This window comes from Drosophila suzukii, chromosome 3 (genome assembly GCF_043229965.1).
Source record: "Drosophila suzukii chromosome 3, CBGP_Dsuzu_IsoJpt1.0, whole genome shotgun sequence".
NCBI lineage: Eukaryota > Metazoa > Arthropoda > Insecta > Diptera > Drosophilidae > Drosophila > Drosophila suzukii.
The window spans coordinates 79,841,481-79,867,687 of NC_092082.1; the positions used below are offsets into that span (position 1 = coordinate 79,841,481).

Consider the following 26,207-nt stretch of genomic DNA (forward strand, 5'->3'; position numbering starts at 1 on the left):
AAAAGGTTTCACGCTTTGTTTGTGTTTGCACGCGTAGAAAAATCAACAAGCTGAAAACGGAGTGCTCGCTTAGCCCATATCCGCAGTGGATCCATGGCTCCAAATTCAAACCACCCAATCCATAACCACCCCCTGGGAACTTACACGCGCCATGGGTATATATATATATGTATACGCCATGGGGCGTATCAGTTTTATGAATGAAATTTTACGCTGACCTTGGAACAGCGCAATGTGGTTGCGTCAGTGCCCTGAAAAGGGGAACCTTTCGAAAACCGAACCAGCAATAAACCCCTTTAAAAACACCCGTTTTATCCTGCGCAAACTCACCAAATCCCGAAGAAAATTCTCCTAACTCCTCGCTCGCCTTTTTCATTCATGAAAACTTCGACTAATTTCATGAATGGCTCTTTCCCTTTTCGATTTCAAGGACACAACGCTCCTTCGGAATGGCGTCCCTATCGATTTTCCCTTTCGCATTCATGTACTTTTCACATTCCCTTTCAGCGTGGGAGAAAAGACGTTTTTCCTCCTTGTTAAATGAAATTTGTGAAGATTTATTCTTGATTTCTTGACCCCGTGCTTAAAGTCAGCTCCTTAGGGAATGGAATTTTCAGTTAAATTTATCCTTTGAAATTCAGCTTTTTGGGGGGAATTTCTTGTGGTTAATTTAATATTATATTTTGTTTATTTTTAAGAAATTTAAAAGCATTTCTTAATTCCTAAAATATTTTAAAGCACTCCTTATAACTTTACTATCAGAATTTAGATTTAATTTAATTGTTATGTAATTGACAATTGTGAAACTTACATATTAATTAATAGTTTTATGTAATTTGTGACGTAAATAAACAACTCACTGCAGGAAGAAAATTAAAAACGAATATGTATGGATAGAAAACCCCGAAAAGTAGGCCACAAAAATTGCATTATCGGGTATTAAAGAGTGCTTATGGCATTATTATATTACTCTATTTAAATATCTCTATCTTAAAACCTCTTTCTAATTTCCTTTTCTCAGGTATTTTACAACCTTAAGGAAATCTACCTTAAAATGATGCAAGTAAACAATGCAGACTGGCAGACTGACTTCGTAATTGCATTGCATAGTTTGTGCGAACAGAAAGGAAAACTTCTTTCAAAAGCCTCGACATCCGGCCGGCAGCCTTTGGCCTGCGTTAAAAATAGCCTTGAGTAAGTCCCACAGGGTGAGGGCCATGGACACGGACCATACATATACAGCACTTTTTCATGAATGAAAGCACCACACCCAACAGTACCAGGGCAATGCTTTACCTTGCTCTTGACTGCCGCTCGGCCCCATAATTTATCGATTCCTTTCCCGACTTTGGACATGCGCAATATCCCCGGATAGATACAGATATATGTATAAGACCCCAGCTGCTTATCGCTGACACATTGACGACAATGAGCTTTGTATGATGCAGCGCGTAACTGTTGCTTCCCGCTGACGTCATAAGAACAGCGATGGGGAGGGTCCATTTCATTGCATATAGCGGAAACTAAACGCTGCATAATTACCAGGGGACATGATAACGGGTATTACGTTTCAGTGAGCCAATATCTGGTATTAATAGGATATAATATGACATGTTACGATTAAACAGATTTGGCGAGGTATTTAAGCTAACAATCTCTACATAAGCATCCGAATATCTTATGTCTCTTTACATTATTTAATTTTTAAAATAATAATCTATACTGAGTATACAAACTCGTATACTGAATTCTAAAAAATAAAATTCATTAACAATCTTCATCGATTTTAAATATTTACTATATACATATGACAATCCATCCTATACTATAATACTTCCATTATACATTATTGACTCTTTTATTGCTCAGTCTTGAGAAATTTAAAATCCAAAAAGAAATCAGATATTTGAGACTCCAGAGCGGGTAAAGTCCTGGAACCACTGGTACTGTTCCAGCCAGCGTTGTGCCACTCCTCCCAAAACATAGAGACGCACAGGGACGTAGTCCAGCTCATCGACAATATCGTCGGAGGGATCGGAGGGTTGAGAGTTATCCGACGAACGTTCATCATCCGAGTCCTCGTTGGACAGCAGGACATCCAATGCGATGAGACAGTGCAGCAGGAAAATCACACTGATCACCAAAGAGATCGTCGCCTGGAGCCTTATATTATCGAAATACGGATGCATTGGCTTCTCGGGCATTAGTAAATCATCTGGTTTCTTATCGGAGTACAGAACATAGATGTCCGACTGGGCATCGCTGAGGACCATCAGAGAGCAGATCGTATAGGTAACGAAGCCGAGCAGTGGTCGCACTACTTCCTCGACGATCGAACAATGGTTGCCGGTGCACAGATTTATGCTGGCAAAGGTCGTCAGCACAGTAAAAATGTAAAAGCAAAGCATATACAAGTATTGGTTAACGAAGTCGCCCCAACCCATCAAGGCCAAGTTGACGAACACGAACGTTTTCAGATAATAATGGATCAGCAACATATTGGCCGCGGTCTCCACGATGTAGAAAAGGAACAGCACCGGGCGCATCTGATACAGGTAGACCCTCATTTTTGCAGTCACTTCACCGACAATTGACAAAAGTGGCTAGGAATATTTGACAAAATTCTCAGAGGTATAAAGTATTCAGATTAGAAAAATTTAAGAATTTAGTGAAGTTAATCTTGATATTATAAAATAAATCTAAAATTTATATTCGGATTAAATTGGATATATTAAAGACTTTTTTCTTAAAAATAAGTAAATCCCATTCCTACCTTTTTTGTTTTTGCAAATATTGCTTTGTGTTTATTTTGTATGAAAAGGTTCCACACATTATGTACTCTTTACGGAGGTATAGATACATCCCATTACCGAACTCGACAGACACGCTTTTGTTGTGGGCTCCGTCTTCTCGGTTGGAAAGTGCTGCTCTTTGGGCTCGGCTCATCTCATCTCATCATAAAAAAACCACTTCACTTTGGCTGTTGGTGCTTCTGTGGCTTCTGTTGGCCGGACGGACTGCGTCTGGAAACAGTAGCAACATTTGCCTGCCAGTTTGATGCTGTTGACTGCTGTTGACGGCGATTACGTTGATGACGCGGAGACCGCAACGAATTTACGCGCAATTCTCCACCGTGCTTCAGCTTCTTCAGCTTCAGCTCCATCTCAAGTGCCGAGAGGTAGTCCAAGCGGTAAGGTAAGCATTTAAATAAATGTGTGTACCCACGAGCCGCCAGGGCAAAGCCAAAATGTTAGCACACCCTAACTACCTCTTCGGAAATAACTAATTTTTACCAACTTCTGCTTATACCTTAGTGATACTTTTAGTACTTCTAAAAACCTGTCCAAAAATATACACTAAAACAAAATTGTTAATTATTTTTGAATAAAAGAACGTTAGTTTTGGGAATAGTTTTTTTTTCAGAAAACGTTTTTAAAAACTTATTATTTATATTTAAAAAAAATTTCACATCTTTTCTAAATACAAATTTAACATAGTTTTTGAACCTAAATATTAATAAATCTTAAAAAATTGTCATGTTTAAATATGATAAAAAAGAGTCCTACAAAAATACTTAATAACAGCAAGTTTTAATTTTTTTAAAAGAATAGTGTAGTGTTAGTACGTAAAATATTTTCGCTAAGGTGTTGGTTAATCTGTGTGTTGACCAAAAACTACAAGAACTGCCTGAAAAGTAAGAAAAATCAGTGGCTGCTATTGTTGTTGCTGCCACTGTGTTACCGGCTGCTTGCTTATGTGTGTGTTTGTGCAAAGTAAAAGGGTTAATTCATTTAACCATTTCGACTGCGTCATCTCTTTGTGGCTTCTTAACGTTTAAAAAAAACCTGGAAGCTGCAATTTTGACAAGCGAACACACCGCGTTTTTAGCGACTTTAAGTGCAACAACAAAGGAGGGCAGCTCTTTATTTTTTTCTTACTTTTCTGTTTATCCCTTGGATTCCAGGGATCCGCGACTTTTTCAAGTTGATCTTAAGCGCGTGTGCCCTGCCCAAGGAAAAAACTGGGAGATTTATCTACACATCCGATTTTTTACCTCCTTGTAGTTAGCTTGAACTTTGACTACTTTGTAAGATGGATTTCACTGCTTCATATTAGCATATTAGCAATTTCAAAATATATTGAAAATCATTTAAGCCCAGTTTTTGTAGACTTTTGGTTGCAGATATCATGGAAGACATTTGAGATACTAATGCCTCAAAACAAAAGTAAAGAAGAATTTGTTATGGCTCTTAAAAAAATATTTTATTTCGATGCTTTTAGCTTTTGTTTTTAAAACATATTATCTTGGGGGACACTCAAAATATATAAGCACATAAATAAATAAAGATGTTTCGATCTTTTTTAACTGAATTGAACATTGAATTGTTCTAACTAGATTTTAAATAACAATGGTCCCAAGATTTTTTCAGTGTTTATTTTTGTCTCTTTATTTAAATTTAATATAAAAATATAAACAATATTTTCAATAAAAATAAAAAATATCAGATGTATTTTCATATAAAACAACATATCAAGATCTTACGATATCCTTTTCTACTTCAGGCAGATAATGACCCAATACAATTTAATTTCGAGCATCATTGTGCCCCTACAATCGCCCCACAATTAGGCGATTCGAACTGTTACGTAAGCGTTCGCCGCACTGCAAATTGCTGGCGTAACGCCCATCCCAGGGGGCATGGCGGCGGTCCACATGCCATTACAAGCGGCTAAATGCAAGTGCATAAATAACAATTACAGCTGCAGCAGCAGCAGCAACAATAATAATAATAGTAGCAGTAATAGGCAACTCGGCCGCTCAGGTGTCAATTGGGGGCCACGCTGACCGCCGGCCATTTTGCAAAAGCGCATTCTACTGATCGCCCATATATCGGCATATAATGCCCGTTGATTATTATGTTTACACTATATGCGGTCTGTGGTCGGCGGTCGACGGTGCCCAAGATTGCCGGGCCCGGTAATGATCCCGGACCGTTCAAATCTCAATGCAAATCAACGGCAATTAATAATTCATCGCCCGCTGGGCCTTCCCCATCCATGGCGTCCGAATCCGATGGCAATTATGCGCCACCCCGCCGGCGGGGGCTACGGTTTCCATAGGAAAGAGTAGCACAATGAGCTGGAAAAGCGCATGTGCTGGCCAGCAAGAGGGTAGTTCGGAAAACTTATGAACTACTAGAGATTTTTGGGGACAAAATACAGAGATTTTATCAGAAAAACCCTATTATAATCCCTAAAAATAATTAGCTGTCGGGAACTACGATGGAAAAACCGGAAAAAAATGTCGAATTTTTGACAAAAATCTGAATTTTGTATTTTTGACAAAAATGTTAACCCTTTTTTCGCCATAAAAATTCAGTTTTTTGGCTGCCATAACAAAAATATAAGTCAGAATGAGGAATGTCATACCTCGTTGAGCTCGTTGCTTAATTTCCAATCGATTGGCATTTTAACCTGAAAATTTTTAATTTTTACCATTTTTCGCAAAAAAGTGATGTAACCCCTAAAAAAATTGAGAAAATTGGTCAAAAAATAAATTTTCCTAAAAGTGATAAGGATCGTTAGCATATTTAGCAAGCTGTTCAAAACTGTCGGTCTTTTAGCTGTACGCCTTGATTTGGCTGAACTACGATGAAAAAACCGGAAAAAATGTCGAATTTTTGACAAAAATTTGAATTTTGTATTTTTGACAAAAATGTTAACCCTTTTTTCACCATAAAAATTCAGTTTTTTAGCTGCCATAACAAAAATATAAGTCAGAATAAGGAATGTCATACCTCGTTGAGCTCGTTGTTTAATTTCCAATCGATTGGCATTTCAACCTGAAAATTGTTAATTTTTGCCATTTTTCGAAAAAAAGTGATGTAACCCCTACAAAAATTGAGAAAATTGGTCAAAAAATAAATTTTCCAAAAAGTGATGAGGATTGTTAGCATATTTAGCAAGCTGTTCAAAACTGTCGGTCTTTTAGCTGTACGCCTTGATTTGGCTGAACTACGATGGAAAAACCGGAAAAAAATGTCGAATTTTTGACAAAAATCTGAAATTTTTATTTTTGACAAAAATTTAAACCTTTTTTCGCCATAAAAATTCCGTTTTTTTGGCTGCCATAACAAAAATATAAGTCAGAATGAGGAATGTCATACATCGTTAAACTCGTTGTTTAATTTCTAATCGATTGGCATTTCAACCTGAAAATTATTAATTTTTGCCACTTTTTATGAATTTTAATGGTCTTAAGATTTTAGGCTTCCTTTTTTATAATACGATCTTAGTAAAACCTTATAAATATTAAAGAATATAGTTATTTTTAATACAGGAAATACGGTTCTTATCTTAATAAAACGACTCGTAGCAAAGAGTAATTTAAGAATATCGAAAAATAATGATACATAAGTAGTAATTCTTATTACAATTTTCCCATATGGGAATTTCCGAAAACTGCACAATCCATCCTCGCATATCTAACTAAATCTTTGCCTATATTCAATAAAATAAATTTAATATGCAAAACAGCCGGACAAGAGCCGCAGCAGCATTACAAACTGCTCCAGTGGCCGCCTGTCGTCCAATATCAGCAAATTTGCAATAAAATATTTGTCTGGCCGTCGCTTTCAGTGGATCGGAGTGGGGTTTTTGCGGTTGGTAGGCCAACAGTGGGTCGTCGAGTGGTCGCCGCCTGGCTACTGCAAATTATTTATTTGCACCTTTCGCCGCCATCGTCTGACTCCGACTGGCCTCCTTCCCGTACTCCCCATCCTCCTCCGATCGCCGGCTCTATTCTCTTTCTCCAGCGAACTGCATTTCCATTTGCTTATCAAATCGCTTGCAATCGGCAGAGTGAGAAATGCAGGGCAAATATAAATATTAGCCGGCTGGAAACGGGTGTCACATGCACTGAAAAAAATCCAGGTGATATTATTTTACTAGGGTTTTTTTATAAGCAAAATCAGATGAGTGTTATTCCTAAAATCCTTATTATAAAGTCTGCTTCGGTTTCTACTTTCCTTTTCTTCTTTTCCTTTACAAAGTTTTTTTCAGTACTTTTTTCAAGCACTTTTTTTTATCAAGTATTATTTTAAGAAATACTTAATTTTAAAATAATTATTTTCTGATCTCAACTCAAAAATAATTTTAAGAAATTTTAAACAAATTAGATTAAAATCATTTTTGTTCATATAATAAAAACCTGATATCTATATTTTATTGATCATTTTTTCTTCCTGTGTCGCAGAAGAGGACGCGATCTAAGTCTGGCGTACGAAATTAGGCGCTGCCAATGCGCCGCCAGCCATTTCGACCTGTCCGATGCATGAAAAGTGTGAAAACGAATTAGTGCTCGAGCTCAGGGATCTGGCCAAGTCGGGTTCCCCACACCGAAACTGGCTCAGAGTATGACTGACTGAAGGAACGAGGGCCGAGGGCAGACAGAGGTCGCAAAAGTTATTAAGGTCTTTCCATTCGTGATGTCTAAGCGAATCGTTAAGGTGAAATCAAATATGGGGTAGAGATAAGGTCGGCGGTAAAATTTGACTTAACGTATGAACAAGTTCTTGTGAATATGCATTTTACAAAATGTTCTGTAACTAATATAGTGCCACATTCAAATCTTAAGATGTTACAAATTTACAAATGCTATAAGGAAATTATTACAAATTTTTAAGCAAATAAATAATAATAATACTAATAAATTTTGAAAAATTGTATAATTTTACCATTGTTTTACTATACTTTCCCAAAATATTGATTGAATCTATTGCAGATTTACCTTGTTTCATAAACTTTTGAAGTGAATCCCTTAATATTGTTAAAAAATTATCTCTTTTAGTTGGAAATCCCATTCATAATTCCATAAAACCTGAAAAATGGGTTGCAATTTCCTTTGGGAACCCATTTCTGGTCCAAATCCAATTGAAAAATGCCTAAAAATTCAATTTCCAGGAATTTATGGCTGCTCTTCTGGCACAACTCCTTTCAAAGTACCACCGAAACAGCTGTCCTCGGACGACTTTCAACACATGTCGCTTGTTTACTGTTTGCTCCACAAATGCTCAGCCAGAAAGCCGGAGAACCAGAGCTAAATTGTCACTTGCACACGGGCGCCCAATAATTATAACAATGGGTGGCCACCGCGACAGTCGCAGAGTTGTGGACACTGGAGCTGTAAACTGCGTCATGTTCACAAATTTGTTTTCTGCATTCCGCAACGGTGGTCGCCACCAAAATGACAAAATGCTCAAAGCCCAAAGCACCAAAACGCACAAAATGCGGAAAAAATGCGAAAAAAAACCAAGAAGCGAATAAACCAAGCCATCGTCACATATGACAAATTTTGTTGTTGAAAATCGTGTAGCTGTTGCGTGTGGCTTTTGCCAATCGAAAGGGGGCGTGGCGGGGCAGGGGCGGTGGGCGGTAGGCAGGCGGTTGCCACATGCGTGGCGCATGCGTGGTGGAGTCGGTGACTATGACAAATCGCCACATGGCAGGCGGCCAATTAGCAAGAGGAGAAGTCCATACAGACTGGTTTGATGCCACCTGATAGACCCAAGATTAATTACGGCTAAAAGCCAGGCTAAGCTCCCTTATGTGTGGAATATATGGATGGTCGATCCTATCTTTGTAATCCCATATATCATTAAGAAGTTCTTATGGTTAAGGTAATGGGGCATACATTTGAAAAGACTTTCATTCAAAGCAGGTATTAAATAAATAAATATCTTTGTTAACATAAATTTTATTAAATTTGGCCTTTAATCATTAGGAAGTTATAAATTTTTATCTTCCTGAAAACTTCCTAACAATACTAAGATGATATCAATAAATATAGTACGTTATATTTTGTATAGACTTTGTTTACTTTTTATCTACGCTTTAATTTGTAAAGAAATTTATTGAGAAACTGTATAAATCATGTCAAACTATCACTTGGATTATACTGGGACCTTCCGGTGGATCGTGAAAGATAAACTGGACATTTTCAATAGGCTTCCTCTCTTTTGTAATGCATTCCAACCTGACTAAAGATCGTTTACGATCCCAATAGCTAGAAAACTGAAAGGCAAGTTCTATTAAAAACCATTAATAAATCACAGATAATTCTTACGTTCTTCTGATAGGAATCCCAAATATCCTGGCAATCCTTAACTCTGATTAACAAGGGCTCCTGTTTCTCACCACTGTTGCGAACTTTAACAACATCATGGAGTAGAGCTTCCGTCAGTTTTGGGCACTCAATAAGTACAAGTTCGTTTAGTTTGGTACTGGCCTTGATAAAGTCCAAAAGTTGGTCATCCATGAGGTCGGGGCAATTGCCAAACATGGCATAGCTTTGGGTTACGGGAAGACACAGTTTGGTCATTTCCTGATCTTCAAATTTGCAGTCCACCAACTCCAGTTCATCCAAGCTAAGATAACGATTTAACTGCAATTGCGATAGGTACTTTCCATGATCCATGAAACTGCAGTTAAGTTTAAAACTCTCAAGCTGACTTCCTTTTTCCTTGATCACTTTGGATAATGCTTTTAAAGAGTCTCCATTTTCTGTCAGCTTAGTGATCCCTAAGACCAACAGTTTCGGCAATCGAAGGATCTCATTTGGACTGGATAAAAAGGTTTGAAGATTTACCAATAGGTTCTTAAGGTGTTTACACTTTGAGATTCCAAAAAGTTGGTAGTTAAAATCCCCCAATAAATGCAATTGCATCAATGGCGCCTCATTGCGCAAAATTGCCTCCAAAGCTGAACTGGAAATCTCTTGATGGATCTTTAAGGATTCCAAATTTCGGAATTGTTCTATAAAGCAGGCCTGCACAGGAGCATATATCTCAAGATGAGTCAGGTTGCTTAACAGTTTTGGCAAGGCGTGAAATGGCCATTGTGGAAAATTAATATTTTTGATCATCGAATTACCCCAGGAAATCTCACAGGTCTCCACATGGACCAGTCGTTCAATACCCGCCTGCTCCAGAATATTAAGCTCCTCCTGCAGCTGTTCACTGCGAAAATGGATGCTCCGGAATTCCGTACACATGTCCTGCAGAAATAAATGGAGGTCAGATCCGTGCAGTTTCCACTGCATTTGTCCCAAATCCAAACGTTGGTGTTGATCCCGCCAAAGGATATTGAATGCTTCTGGGACATTTTTAAAATGACGATGGAGCAGAGTTTGATCCTTGATACTCAACTTCCTGAGCACCAAGTGTACAAGGGCTAGATCCTCATTTTCAGTCTCTGAGTCACTGCTTCCCACCATGAACTTCCTACTTTTATCCTCCTTGGTTAGTGGAGGCATTTTGTTGTCTTAAATTTGAGGTATGTGTGTTTTAGTTGAAAAATTTTCCAAGTGTTCTGTGTAGATAAGGAAAATGCTTTGCCTGCTGTGAAAGTCAAAATTTTAAAGAACAAAAAATATTTAATAAATGTAAAGGCCCTAATTTTTGTATCTTTGATCTATTAGTATTTTGTATTCAGATCTATAATTTTCTGATTATAAGTTTCATACACTTCTCTCGCAACTAAGAACGATTATTGGGTTAAATCGAACAGTTTTCCATCCCACAATTTATATCCATTTATCTGAACCATTTTCCCGCAACAATTTGGTGAAAATCTCCTCATGCACCACTTTCCATGTAACACTTGTGGCATTGCTACCACCCTGCTGAGATCGGATGCTAACGAGGCATGGATATGTTTTCATTTCAAACTGATTTTGTTTTATGGACCCAGGCATGGGGCCCGACCTGATCGACGGGGACACTCGGAGCGATCCAGTTGGACTTTTCCAATCTCATCTCTGGCGGCGCTTCTTGAAGCTCTCCTCCGATTCCGATCCGTATGTTTTCCAAAACTCTCCACTAATGAGCCGACGAGTTGTTTGGGATCTTATTTATGACACTTGCCTGCTCATATCTCGGCTTTTGTTTCCAAAACATTTTGCTGTGGCATCAATTAAGCGATAGACACTAGACTTGCTATGAAAACAAGTTTCACAATGGAAGCGAATGGGAAAACGACTAAGTCGTTAAAATTTTGTGTGTGCAGCATACGTTGGGCTGCTGGAAAATATGAAAATTGAAATGTTTTATTAATATACATCAACAACTTTTGATGCAAGTTAATTAAATAAATGTTTCTGTGTTTCCATTGCCGTTTATTGCTGTTGTCGACAACCGTTGCAATTCTCGCTATTTCTGACAGTTCGGACACATTCGAAGAGGCGAATAAGAAATAGCTTGCCGTTGGGTGGCAAAGTAAACTCCACCCCAGATGTGGATGTGATTAGATTTGCGAAAGGCAGAAATATCCAGGCTACCAAATTGTCCGTTACGAAGATATTTAAATTTTTTTTAAATATTCACGTAGTAATTTGGAAAGTTATTACCATTGTATTCTGATCTAGTTCTATACTCTGACCAGTTCTATACTCATTATAATTAATTTATAATTAAACCAATGAAAAAGTCAGTTGCACTTAACTAATGTAATAAAAATAGACTTTTTAAATAAGTTGCCTTTAATTTTACCATAAAAGTCTTTAATAAAAATAAACTTAATAAAATGTAAAATCAATGTATAACAATTTGTTTCTAACAAATTTCTTGGTATCATAAAGTTTAAATAAAACTTTCAATTGAGTTTGGTACTTATAATAAACAAATATTTTAATGTGTTCATTAGACGCATTTTCAATATTAATAAATTGATCATTTGGATATTAAAACTTGTACATTTTCCACATTTTTCAATCAGCGGAACCAGACAAGACGTTTCTATCCGAAGACTCTCCCTAACCCAATCAACAAGTGCTTAACATTTTATTTCTCTGTTCATTTACTGGCTTTGGGCCGTCTGGAGCGGACGAAAAAATAACGTTTATGGCCTTGTCGGGTGGGCCTAAAAGCCAGATACAACTGCAAGATACACATGGATACATAGATACAATTTGTGCCTGCCCGCATTTGGGGCGTTTACATTTGGTTTTGCCCCGCAACCCGTTTAAATATCTCGGACATTTGGTTGGGTTTGTGGTGCCTTAGCATCTGGCATTTTGGGTAAATATTTTAATTATTTTTGTTTATATGTAAACGCCCCGCGAACTAGATTTCCTCATATCTAAGATCTGTGAATGGATTTGCACAGTATCAGGTGGGTAAAATGTACATGTATCTCCATTTGATCGACGCGACCTGCTGCGATGCTTTCTCATTAGCGGCTCATTAGTTTGGCCAATTGACGCCCTCAACGCCCCGCAACCAAATCGCTCAACACGGGAAGCTCGTTATTAAGGCCTGGCCAACTGATTACAATGCGCAGCCAATCCGATACCCAACTAACCAGGTGAGCTGCAATTATTTGCACGCGAATAAACAATTCCAAACATCTCTGGGCGTTTATCACTGCCTCTTGGCCCGACGACTTGCCATTTTGCAGGCCTGTTGGCGTTTAATTTTACGGCTTTATTAGCTGGGCCATCGCTGGATCGCTCTCTCTCTACCAAGGAAGGTAATTTGACGGCCCCCAGGGCTACCACCTGCATTCATCTCGGCCTGGAGATTGAGCTACTGTCGGCCGATGTGTCGGTTAATATGAGAGGGTTCCTTGGCAGTCGGCAGAAAGCTCTGGGAGGTCTTTGATGTCCGGGGAATTCAATTGGTGGCCTGAACTGCGTTAAATGGCACTTATCGTTCTGCTTTATATCGGAAAAAAAAGATGCCTCATCTTAGTTTGCTTCATTGTATTCTGAAAATATATTTTTTTTGGGTATGCAAGATTTCATTTGATTGTTACTCATTCATAAGATGTACTTGAAGTAGTTTTAATTTCTTTTCCAAAAATGTTAGTTCTAAAAAAAGTCTAGTTAAGAAGTTTTAAAATTTATCAAAATTTATTATTAGGTACCTAGTATTATTGAATAGTATTTAGATCTGATTGGTTTATTTAGATACTTTCAAAAACATATAATAAAGAAATTGAAAAAATGTTTACTTTCAGCAATAAATAAATAAATATTATTTCCAATATTTTGTATTTTTTAAATTGATTTTTAAATTTTTATAGTGTACAGAACAGTATTCATTAACATTCAAAAGAAAACAATCCATACTCCCAAGTAGTATAAAGAGCTTCAAATTTTTTTGCGTATCTGAAATATTTACTGCCAGGACTCTCGGTACTTTGACCTTTCCGAAAGTTCCTTTCTGGTCAGTCAACCTGCACTTTGTCTTTAAAGTAACCTGTAAACCAAAGTATCTTAAACTCGCTGCTGCAGAAGTACACGTTTTATCAATCACGTTGAATCTCCGACCATTTGGTTCGGAACTTTGTTGGCACAACTTCCTCTCGTACTCCTTCTAAATGTCTTTATCCTCCCGCCACTTGTTGGTTTTGATTTATGCGCGCAATTTGCGTTATATAAAACACGTATTTATGCGGTTGGATCTTAAGAGCGGCTTACGGAATGTTATCCCAGATTATAAGAGGGAATTCAATTGGAAAATGCGAACGGACAAACATTTTGTTTGCGGCTTAATGATCAGTCGTTGACTTGGTTACTTTATGCCATGCGCCAGCATCGAACAGCATTCAATAATAGTAATAATAATAATAATGATAGCAACTGTAAGCGCATCGCTCTGTGATTTTATGGCCAAGAGTACTGCAAGAGGACAGGACCAAAAACCGGACCTGATCTTACCGCAGCGGGCAATTGGGATTGGCTGGGATCGTGCGTGTGGCATTTATGTCGAACTGTCAGGCCAGGAAGACAGGCCTAAAGTCTAGTGACAATGTTGCCCTAGACGACAGCCATGTAAACTTCCCTCCATCTCCCTCCTGGTTTTCCAGGTTTGTCCACTCTCATCACACTAATTGCCATTTACACCTAAAACCGCAATAAAACCGACATCTATTTCTATACTAATTTGGATAAGAAATGCGGGAGGAATTGAATTTTATGTTTGACAATATGTATTCATACTACCCTGGAATAATATTATTAGGTAGTATAGGTTAAGCTTGGGTATGTTTTGGGTATGTAAAAAAAGTCCTATTGAGAATATTTTATTTATTTTATTGACGTAGGTTTTTATACATTTCTATAAGAGATGTTGACTATTTTAGTTTTTCCATTAAAACTTCAATATCCAAAGAAGTTATATTTCGAATTTCAGTATACCCTCTCAATACCCCAACACTAAAAAAAAAGACCTCGTCAAATGATCGAAATGCCTTTCCAAAACTCCATTGTGTAGCGTTTACCATTTTGATGGTTCCAACATTTTTTATGGACCTTGTTCAAAGGGTTTTAATACGAATAGATCGTTAATTTCTCCCTGTTTTTTTTTTTTTGGTCTGGGTATCTCCGCCAATGGACAAAATACCAGAAAAACGTTTTGGTGTAGATCTATAAAAATTCCGATTTTTAATATGCAAATTAAGGAATTAAGGTAATTCGCATGGGCAATAAAAAAAAGCAAAAGACAAGGGAAAACCTCAAGGAAATTCTGGAGCAGACGCCTCAATTAATAACTATTTGGCGATAATATCGATCTGCGATAGTAAACTTTATCGCTTGATTGTAAAAAATCAACGGCACGCTGTGTTATTGGATCAATTATTCAGTCGAGGAAGATGAGAATAGCTATCGACTCTAATGAACACATTACATAAAATGTTGAGTTTTATGCCCCACTTTGAGAGTCGGGCATTTTTCTCTTCTTTTTTTTACTGGACGCGCCAATTAGAAGGGCTTGGGACTTCGACTGGGACTCGAACTCGGCGGAGACTCGGTTTTAATGGCAATGGGCCAAGCCATGTTTGGGCTTTGGTTTTATTGTCTAGCTACTGATCTGTATCTGTTGTATTACTCATGTTACCGTCGAGGAACGGACGGCATAAGAAATGTGGCCGCTCCTCATCAACCCGGTCATTACTTGATTAAGTTCATTTTGCGGCCCAGTTCGGTACTGATGGTTCTGTTGTGGTGGAAAGCCGATATGGGTAAGCGATACTCCCCGATTTTTCCTACCCAATAATGCAAGGCATGTGTGTGACAAGTTGCAGTTACCAAAGCTACCAAAGCTTCATAAATCTGGAGCTTATGGTGTCTAGCATTTCACCTGTTCGAAATGCTTCATAATTTACCACTTAATTGCATTCCAAAAATGATTTGACTGACTTATACAGAAGGAGTTATTGAATTTCCAGCGAACATCAATTCAACGGGGAAATATTCGATCGCTCGTCATGTTCCAAGATTTCTGGCTGCTGTCTCACCTCATCAATCAATGCTCGTAAACCGAAATCGAAAATCTATTTTTGCTAATATCTCATAATCTTGATTACTCATTTCCGGCGCACATCTCAAAACATTATTGTCAAAGGCAATTGCAAGAGGCTGGAGATCATGAAATGAACTTGTGGATGCCCTACCCAGAAAATCATTAATAATTCTTGCTACCTTAACTATATTTAGTGCATTTATCCGTTAGAAGATTTCTAAGACAAAAGAATCTCAAGTATGGAAGCAGAAAAAAAAATAAATTGCGCCCCGTCATTAAGCTGAGGAGAGACCTGGTTCAGAACCACAGAAAAACGGAGACCCACAGACCGTCAAGTACTCAATAATTCACAAAAAAATACAGATATGTGAAAAAACCCCAACGTTGGAAATAAAACGATCAATACGAGAGGGGCCCAGGCCAAGAGGGATCGACAAGTAAAAGAGCAAAACGCAACAACGAGAAATTGAAAAGCCACAAGTCATCTCAGCTGGTGGCTTAAAAGGCGCGTGCTAAGCCATTCATATTCATAAAAAGAGCCACAGCGAGAGACCCCAGAGCCAACTCAAGCTAAGCTAAAAAAAAAAATGGTAAAAAAAGTAAAATATAAAAAAAGGATTGGCCAGACTTGGACGGCGGGTGGGTGAGGTTGGGAATCTGAGCCAGCAGCCGCAGCAGCAGCAGCTTCAGATCAGGCAAAAAACTGGACTGAAGAACCCAACGAAAGCAAACGGACCTCGGGAGACAGACAGTCACTGGGAGATTGGCGGGTTCAAGAGGGGAGTACGAGAGACCCACGACCGAAGACCCAAAGACTGAATGTCGGCTACAGTTCCGCAATGTCGCCGGGCGACAGCATCAACATCAACTCAACATGCCTCCATATACTTTATACTATAGAAAGCAACTCACGGCCCAGGAGAAAACAGAAAGGGAAGAAAAAAGGGTATATAAATACTCTTATACTTGGATCTTTATAATGTTGTTATTTTACATACCATTTCGGGAAGTCTTGGGATAAGATTATTAAAACACTATTTCCTTTCCGGAATTCTTTGATTATCTTAAAATATGGCCCTATATATTAAGACAATCTTGTAGCAGTAGGATTATTAAAATATAAATATGATAGATAAATACACGTTCAAAACTTAGAGTAATTAAAAATTCCATCATTTGTAGAAAAATTCCGATTCAGATCTTATTGGTATTTAAAAAAAAATCATCATGTTTAGTTTCATAAATACACCACTAGGATATAACTATTGTTTTCCTTATACATATGAAATCCAATTATCTTTTATAGTTTTTGATTAATCTTAAAACTCGAATCCAACAAACATTTCAGCTTTATTTACATACATTTTTTTTTAGTTTTAGTTTGTAAGCCACTTATTAAAGCTCCATAAAACGAAATACCCTTTGAGGGTATTCAAGACTCTGACAAATGTGACTTTTCCCTTTCATATTTGTTTCTGTTGCCTTTTTAGGGATGGGCATATCCGATTTTTTTTGTTACAGCTAAAACTTTACGGACGGACTGCCGTTGTTGTTGCTGTTGTGATTGTTGTGGCTGTTGCCGTTGATGTTTTTATCTTGTAGTCAGTCAGTCACAGTTGTTGTTGTCATGGTTGTTGTGTTCCCCCGATTCCGATTCCGATGTTTTTTCGAGTTACCTTTGGCTGGGCTTTTGGCATTTGGTTTCTATAGACTGGCTGTGTGATTTACCAGTTTGATTGATTGGATTAGGTACTTATGTTATTAATTTACTTCTATTTATAAACAAGCCAGTCGGACAAAGGTTTTTTTTTATTTTTTCGAGGGCTTTTGCCCCTGCCTCTCTTCGAAAAATTTTCAATTTTCATTCAGAACTTGGAGACAATCGATGGGCATCCATATGAATGAATGGTGAACACATAGATGCGATGCTCTCGGCCTGACAAATTGTGAACTGAGCTGAGCCGAGTACAGTTGACTTGAGCTGGTCGATTAATGCTTCATTTCCGGTTAACAAGCCGCACTGATGAGATCTCTCCCGGCCGCAGCTAATTTATTCAGTTTTCCATGTCAAGTGTAAAGAAATTAATATTTGGCTTATCAGTCCCAAAAATGGTGTGGTGACCCATCTTCCCCACACAATCACAGACCAATCAAACAATCAAATCGTTTTCAACACTTTAGCATAATTGTAAGTTATTTGGCCGCACAGACGTGAATCGAGAGGCATTTGCATTAATCGATTTTTTCGGCATTTTTGCGATAAGCATCAGATTGAGAGTTGAGTCGAGACGAGTCCGAGATTTTCATTTTCATTAATTGAGGCAGAGAAACGGTACAGAAAACCGATCAGATCTCTGGGATGATGCTGCTGTGGCAACAAAATCGCTGATAAGCATCGCCGGTCCAGGGAAAAAACATCGAGAAAAGAAATCACCAGATGATCGCACTCGGCTGGTGGTCCCTCTTCTTCTTTTTTTGACCAGGCCAAAAATGTCAAACTTCTTTGGTCTTGAGGCCTCATTAGCGTGGCAAGTGTGGAGCAGTGTCTACCCCTCCTCCTCCTTCTCATCCGACGATATCGACGCCTGACCAGGTGTAAATGTAAATAATCTTGGCCACGTTGACACTGCACTAGACTGCTCCACATGAGGGCTGAGCTGAGGGCCCGAGTCTGTCTGTCAGCCATAAAATGTCGCATTTTTAATTAATTTTCATTTGGTATTTTACTAATGTTTGTTTCTCAACAAATTATCTATAACCATCGATCTTAAATTGGGCATTGATTTTTGTCTTTAGAGATCCATGCAGAAATATCATTTCGATCTTTGGATTTCTATTTTCATAAGTTTCAAAATTGATATCATTTTACTTAGGCAATTAAAAATTTTTACAATCTTAATTTTTAAGCAGTAAAATAAGATAAGTAAGATATGATAGGTAAGATTTTAAATACAAACATGATTTGATAAGAGTTTTGGGTTTGTTTTATATTTTTAAAGGTATTTTTAGACATCCATAAAATCAAAGTTAGATTTTATTTAGAAAAAGAACCAAAAATTCCGTAACTGTCATAATAAAAATAATAAAAGACTGAGCTGAGACCATTTAATGCGTGTCAAGTCTTGGCCATTAACTTGGTACCATGTCTCCTACAAGTTACCAACTTTCGTTGCGCTAGTAATGAACTTAGCCTGGCTGAGAAGGCAAAAAGGTAGACTGTGTCAGAATGGCAAACAACACGACACAACAACAAAAGACAAACAGACGCATTGGAGCGTTGCAAATGCATTTTAGCCATTTTGTTACCCGCTTTGGTGACGTGTCGGGATGTTGCCAGTTGCCAGTTGCCAGTTATTGCCCTAAGGCGTCACTCCTTTTGGGGATCAGCGGAAGAAACGACATCAGCTTTAACATCAGCATCCACATCAGCATCAGCATCAACATCAGTTGCAACAGCAGCACCCATCTCAAGATGACTGGATCTCTGGGCCTGGGCCAAACCCTTTTTCTATTTCCGCTCGGATCTTTTTGGGATCCAGAGAGATGGCAGTGAGCCCTTCTTATCTGGGTGTTGTAATCGAAAACATAAGAGTTTTGGCCAGAACGCGATTGGAGCTCAGAAGAAAGGAAGTCAGAGATGAAAATCTTTTATGTGAGCATGTGAGTTGCTGATTTTCGATAATATAGAGGCGTTAGTTCCTCTATATATTTTGATATATAATGTAAATTCTATAAGGTTAAATTTAACTATATTCTAAATAATTTTTTATAAAGTTGTATTGTGTGACAAAGCTGAGAAATTCCATATCCTCCATATTTTTTAAAAGATAAAAAATCTATGCGCATTCTTCGCGCTTAATAAATTCATCCTTTAAATATTTTTCTGCAACCCCATCTTTGTTTTTGCTCATGCTAAACCAAAAATTTGTAAATGAGAGCCTAAAATGGGCATAAAATTAAAGGAACAAGACGAGGGAAAATAAAAATCGGCACACGGCAGTCGTAAAGTAAATGATCAGTTCGAACTGAGAGACCGGGTTCCACCGAGGGCAGTCCATTCCTCGGGTATACCATATGGGTGTATACCCCCTCATCCATAAGACCGAAAATCTTGGACCCTTTTGCGTGTCTCGCTTTGGTGACATTCTCGTTGTTGAATTGTTGTTATGGCTTTTCGCTGTTCTTTTTGCTTTTGTTGCCCCGTGTCATTTTCGAAATTATATGTCACACTTTTGGCGTTAAAACAGGCACACGACCGACCAGAAAAAGTCCGACCCGTTTCAGAGTCCTGATTTTTATTGTCATGTTTTGATCTTTTCTTATTTTACCTTAACTCTGACTTGGTTGTTTTTGTTTTTATTCTTATTTTTTTTTTGCTGTCTTGTTGAGGCTGGAATCGGAGGAGTTGGAGTTGAACTTGAAGTCAAGGAATGCGCATAAAAGTTTTTATGTTGTCAGCCAAGTTAAGACGATGGCTGTTGTTGGGCCAGCTCAGGTCGAAGATGGTACTTACCCATGGCACAACTCAATTGAACCGTTAAACATATATATGTGTGTGTGTTCAGAGAAATCATTCTCAAAGACAATGGAATCATAAATTCTTGCTTCCACTTGTTGCATTTATTTCGCTTTTTTTCCCAGTGACCAGTGAAGCGTTTAATTTGAAATTTGTCCCAAACGAAGGGCAGTTAATCAAAGTCCGTAAATTTGTGAGTGAGTAGGTGGTCTGCGATGCCTTTGTTTTGGCTCTTTAAAATGTCCATCAATTTGCGTCATTTTGTGGCCAACAATTTGACATTTATATGAAGATCGCCCCCATATTTGAACTAGGAAAAGGGCTTAGGTCGTTTTAGCTGGGATGGTTTATGCTGGTAGTAGCTTTAGTTTGACCCAAAAAATTAAGATATGCAGCAAAGAAATCGCTTTGATTTCGTTTCGTGTTTGTTGTTTTGTCGACAACTCGTTAAAGTTGTCAATAAGTGCACCATTTTCGGCTTCTTATCAGCGAAGACACTAGATATGCACACGAAACCCCCCAGAAATTTAAAACTCAACCGAAGTGAACTCAGCATCAAGTCGCAGCTCTCAACAATTTAAATGCTAATTTCCCAATGAGGGAACTTCGTTTTGTTTGGATATGTTGTGATAATTACCACAAGTTATTTTTATTTATATATCTTTAGATAGTATTTCTTTGCCGGGGCGGGAGAGCGAGTTTTGTTATCTACGAGCTTTTACATTAAATACCGTTGGGGAATTTGTAAAGAAATGCTAATTTCTCCGTCGCCTGTGTGGTCGCCAACTAATTGGTTTCAACAAATAAAAAAACTAAGACTAAGGCCCCAAAATAAATTTCTTCCTAAATGGTAGATAAGTGTAAGTAGCTACGAAGCCGCCAAACGAGGAGGTGAAACTGGGGGGCCACTTTGGGAAACGAGGAGAGCTGGCCAAGAGGCCAGTCCTAAGCAAGTTATTAGAATTCTTGTCACCTGGCCCAAGAACAAATTTACATGGCAACCAATAATTGAACAGCAATTTTCCATTTTCGCCACAAATTGCCAAGGACGTGAGGCCCGAGGAAGGGGCAAAGGAGGAGTGCAGGTGGAAGAACTAAATTGATTTTTACACTTGAGCATTGTCTGAGTGTGTGTACACTGGCAAAAATCAATTGGTTCTTACTTAGGGATTTTTTTTTTTGGATTTAGATTGTGTAGAAAATGTTTTTTATGTATTAAAAATGAAGGAACTGATAAGCCTTACGTTCAGTAATGTAGGATTGTAAATATATATATTTTGTTGGTGATTGACTACAAATTTGTATTTATTTTAATTTTTCTAGGAAGAATACCATATGATACTAAGTTATTTAATGATATCTGTATTTGAAAGTTTCTATCGAAAGTACTGGAATTATTTCAAAATTAAAGAAGAAGTTGTACCCATTTTATAATTTCAAAATTGGGACTATAAGTATGTGTGAAGAACATTTCTATTCTTCTGGATCTAAAACATTATATTTTTTTTGAGTGCATGGGCTCGCGGAATCAACGTTTGCCTAAGGACACACACAGAGAGTGGCTCGAGTTAAAGTCAAGCCAGATTAGCAGTGACCAACACATGTTGCTGCTGCTTTTGTTGCTGCTGCATGTGTTGCTGCAGCATTTGCTGCTGCTGCTCATCAAGGAACGACGCACGCAAGATGTAGCTACAAGTTGGACATGGTAGCCGCCAAACCAAAGGGACAGGGACAAGGATTGGATTCCGCTCCAAGCGGCCACCAGCCACATTCCCAGTCCACTGTTCAACGGCATGTTGCAATTTTAATTGAACCAGCCATTAATTAATTTTAACGCAAAGGGATCGAGAGTAGGAAGTGCAGCTTCAAGGCTGAGTGATGATTTTTTGGGATCCCTTAGGATTTTCAAGGTTATAAGTTCCCAAAAAACAATGCATATACTTTAAAAACCTCTAAATAATATATTTATATTTAAATTCAGCTTTTTTATGACCTTAAAATTTGTCCAATTGAAGCACTAATATTCTTTTATAAAAAAATCTTAATTTTCAAGCTTAAAAAATCTTTCTTTTTCACTGTTTAGAGGTGCGATCACTAAATTACTATTACTTACTATATCTTACAGTTCCTCCAGTTTCCTTTTCTTTCCCGAATGCAAATCCAAATCGAGCGGCAATAATTTCATGATTGATGGCCGCGTAGTTCGGTTAACGGCTGCCGTTGATCGTCGATCGGGGATCGCAGATCTCAGACCGCAGATCGCACAGTTTCGATCCAGGCGATCTGAGCGATCAACCGTTGGCAGGCTTTCGCATAAATAATAATAGACTTCTGGACCAGTTGTGCTAACATGGCTTGTGGTTAGCGTAATAATTCATCGGCTCCTGCAACGGGGGCCATCATTAGGCAGTCGAAACGGCTACTGAATTTGCGATCGAGCAGGCCGAAAATATAAATCGCCAAGTAAAGACTCATCAACGATATTTTGAGCGATTGAGGAAGCACCTGTAGATAAGCTTGAATTGCCAATGTTCGGCTATATCTGTAAATTTGGGGCGTGTCATTCGATCGGATGGGGAGTTTGGTCTATGCAATCACGATAATGAACATTAATTGTGAATCAATAAATGCACGCCTTGCCTTGGCCACTCCAGGGGCGGTGGGGGCGTGGCCCGGACTTTGGTAATTGGCGCAAACGTGAGCAGAACGCGTTGCCAAGTTTGTTTAAAAAACCATTAATTAGTGGCCATAATTGCCGAAGCCAGATTTAAGATTAATTGGAATATGAAGATATGGCCAAACGATTTCCATGTGACAATCATTGGCAGAGTCATAAATTTAAAGCACCTTCTTTAATATTATAGGAATAAACTGAAGGAAATAGTGATTATCCAGATCAAATCAATAAATCGTTTAAGGATATTAGAAAATTAATCATTTATAAAAACAAAAATTTATATATTATAATTTTCTTTTATATTTAACCAGTTTTATATCTATATATATATGATTTTTGTTTTTTTTTTTTTTTAACATATCATACTATATCACTCATAATATAAGTGGATCCCAAGTTTCAAAAGACAAAAATTCGATCAAGACGTTCTTTTATATTTATCAAGTTTAAAAATAATATTATTGTCTTTGTTTTTTTTGGAACATATAATACAATATCACCCATAATATAAGTGGATCCTAAGTTTCAAAAGACAAAAATTCGTTCAAGACCTCTACTCAGCAGACTTGCTTTCCCAATATAGTATGCCCACTAGCCCATCTCTAGCTCTGGGAAATCACCGGGCAGGTATTGTTAATTACCGGGGAGCGAGGCGATAGTGATGGAGTGAAAAGTCGGGGGACCGATGACGTTGTGCGGCAGTTAGCAGGGGCCTGAAACGATAGACAAATTTAATTGATGTCTGCAACGCGACTTGCGATATGTCAGCTATCTATTTAATGCTTCGATTTTAATTCTGTGCCACTTCCTGTCACTTCGCAATAATTACCCAAAGGAGCAGCCAACTCCCGAGCTCTGGGCCCCAAAGCGAAAGAGAGAGGGAAAATGCACTAATATATATGTATGGCAATGTTGGGCATTTCTTTTATGGGAAATTATTGCTATTTTTAATGCAAATGCGCTAATTACAAACACTGATAAGGCGGGCGGGTCTTGGAGGCTCGGCCAATGCATTAATTAGGAATTCCAACGATCGCTGGCCAAAAAAATAGTGCTGGCGTTTTAGCTTTTAACTAGCTTTTTGTCCAGGTTTTCAAAACGAATTACGAGCATCATTAAAACTAAATTGTTGTTTACTTTTGTTTTAAAGAAGTAAGAAGAAATTATTAAGGATTTTATTGTTCGAATAACTTAAGCCATATACCATTAAATGGGAATATCAGATACCTCTGCCCATTCTCTGCTGCCACACGCACAGTATACAATTACCCACTCAAAATAAAGGCAAAATATCATTGTATGTGCAGACTGCTGATTTAAGAGGAATATTCTAAATTATTTATTAGTAAATATTTAATAGTTCCCTGTTATTTATGAGCTAGCTAGCATTTTTTCTTGACTAACTGGCATCTCTGCAGGAGTATTCCCCAGTCCATCGTCCAGTGGTCCTTTGGTCCAGTATCGAGTGTCCAGCGGCGCCTTTGGCCAAATGCAAAACGCCCGCGGCACAATGCTCTGTGACAAAGTGGCACGCTTCCGCAAAGTGTCTCCAAAGTGGATCGAGCTCAGTCGAGTGCTTCTCCGCAACTTGCCTCAAAAACGTATAGTAGTAGTAGACTGGAGTGGAGTGGAGAGAAAAGGAAAAAACCGAAAAGAAATTAAATTGATCTAGTTTCTTTATGGCCAGGAAAGCTTCTGTGCATCGTGGAGCACCATAGAGCTCTTTGGGCTCTTCTCTGGAGTTGCGGAAGAGAAGACAACGACCGATGACAACGACGACGATGAAATATGTGGCCATAGATACGCAAGCCGGGGAATACTTTGGGGCAAGGTAGCCATCCGGCTACCTGGGCTTTTCACATGACGATGGCCCCCAGTGGCCGGTGCCCTTAGCGAGATGCTGCTAATGCATCGGCAGCACCCATGATGAATTAGTTTTGATTAGGCCAGATGCAGATGCAGTGTGTCTGTGCGTCTACCCCTAGTAGTCTCCTGGCTCTGCCAACTTTCGCTGATCTGACCATAATATATCAGGGCTTTTCAATTAGTCAAATGTCGCAGACAGTGCGATACGGCCGGCTTTATTAATAGCACTACGCTACTGACCACTGAGGGTCTCTAACCCCAAGTTGGCATATCTTTAACGGGCACGCCCTGTGATCAAGAGTCTGGGAATGCGGGTTCCCGGGCGGTACTAGAAGTGGAGGTACTAGAAGTTGGAGGTTGCAGTACATTTATTGGGTTTATATAAGAAAGTTCTTCACAAGAACGTATTTATTGATCATTGTACTGTTAGCTTACATAAGATCAAGAAACTTTTAAATATTTATGTTATACAGTCAATATAAATATGAGTTTTATTTAATATTAAGTTTAATCCTATTAAAATGCAACTAGTTAAATATACTTACAACTTTTTATAATTGATAATTATCTTAGTGCTTATAAATATGTCTAGTTAAAGATAACAAGGTAAGTTACACCGAAATAGTTCAAAATATTTAAAATATATTTAAAAATAACTAGTAGCAATTATAAATATATATTTAAAATTAGAATACCTAGGCCCCATCCCAGTTCCGAATTACCAGGAGACTTGCCGTCTACAATTTTCTATTCAACTTCAGTTCCGAACCGATCAGTGTGTCAGGAGCTCGTGTCGATGTTCGTGTGTTGCATGCGGCATGCAAAGTTGAACTTGGCTTAACTGCTGGCAATTCTATTTATTTACGAAATAAATCACTAACGGCAACTCATTAGCAGTTAAGCAAAGATATTAAGCCGAGGCAGTATGGAGATTGCCTGCATGACATTCCTCCGGTCCTTTTTTTGTGGTTTTCTAAAATAAAAAAGTCCGGTTTGTGATAGTTTGCGGCCGGTTGTTGTCGCTCTTTTGGCTGAGTGACTGTTCAGCGACACCTCGCTGGCAGATATACCTGGTCCACATCCAGCTGCCACATCCACCTCCAAATCGCCTGACTCGCATCCCGATATCTTCGTTATACCAAGCAACAGATAAGCAATATTGGTGTCCATATATTGAAGCTACCGAATGGCCAAGATGAAATGTGGCAGCTTATCAAATCGAAATCAATTTGGTGCATATCGGGCATGCCATCTAAACACCTAAACATGTCAAATAGGCGCACTTAAGACGACAACTACACATGTGTGTGCCTCCCCAGACTGCCGACAGTTCATCACCTGTCCTGTCTGTCCAAGGATTCGATATTGCCCAAGAACTGGACTTAAGAATGGGGATTACTGCCGACTGGCCCCGGCTATATATATATATATTCGGAATAATTTTGTTTGCGCCTGTCATAAGCTAAAACTGGGCCCGGGTAACAACTGGCCATTGGTAGCCACAGCTCGCGGCTCAAATTGTACCGCAAGCCCACAAATCACCGGGCGAATCTCCAGCTCCAAGCCCCATCTCCTCCAGATCCCCTTCCCTCACTTCCACGCCAGATGAGGCTGCTCTCGTTCGATGATGATTGCTGCGCAGACAAGAATTTCTAGTTTCGGCCAAGAAGGCAGAAAACCGCCACAGAACCTTAACTGTGGCAGTCCAGAGGCCGAAGACGTGGAAGCCGCAGCCGTGAAAGCATTTTGCATTTCTATGCCCTGGTCTAAAGGGGATTTGGAATTTTATGATCACTTTGTGAAGAATACATACCATACTACGAAAATTCTTGTGAAGAATTGTTTA

At 38.5% G+C, this 26,207-nt stretch overlaps 2 protein-coding genes across 2 annotated transcripts; both read right to left on the reverse strand.

Annotated features, from left to right (window-relative positions):
- Positions 1-1,839: 1,839 nt before the first annotated feature.
- On the reverse strand, positions 1,840-2,624 carry LOC108018589 (uncharacterized). The gene has a single exon (XM_017086148.4). It carries the CDS (start codon positions 2,565-2,567, stop codon positions 1,899-1,901), a length of 669 nt encoding a protein of 222 aa, XP_016941637.4. The 5' UTR covers positions 2,568-2,624; the 3' UTR covers positions 1,840-1,898.
- A 6,310-nt stretch (positions 2,625-8,934) lies between these two features.
- LOC108018607 (uncharacterized) lies at positions 8,935-10,396 on the reverse strand. The gene is made up of 2 exons (XM_017086168.4): positions 9,125-10,396; positions 8,935-9,072 (listed from the first exon to the last, which is right to left on the reverse strand). Exons 1-2 carry the CDS (start codon positions 10,310-10,312, stop codon positions 8,935-8,937), a joined length of 1,326 nt encoding a protein of 441 aa, XP_016941657.4. The 5' UTR covers positions 10,313-10,396.
- Between the last annotated feature and the right edge of the window lie 15,811 nt (positions 10,397-26,207).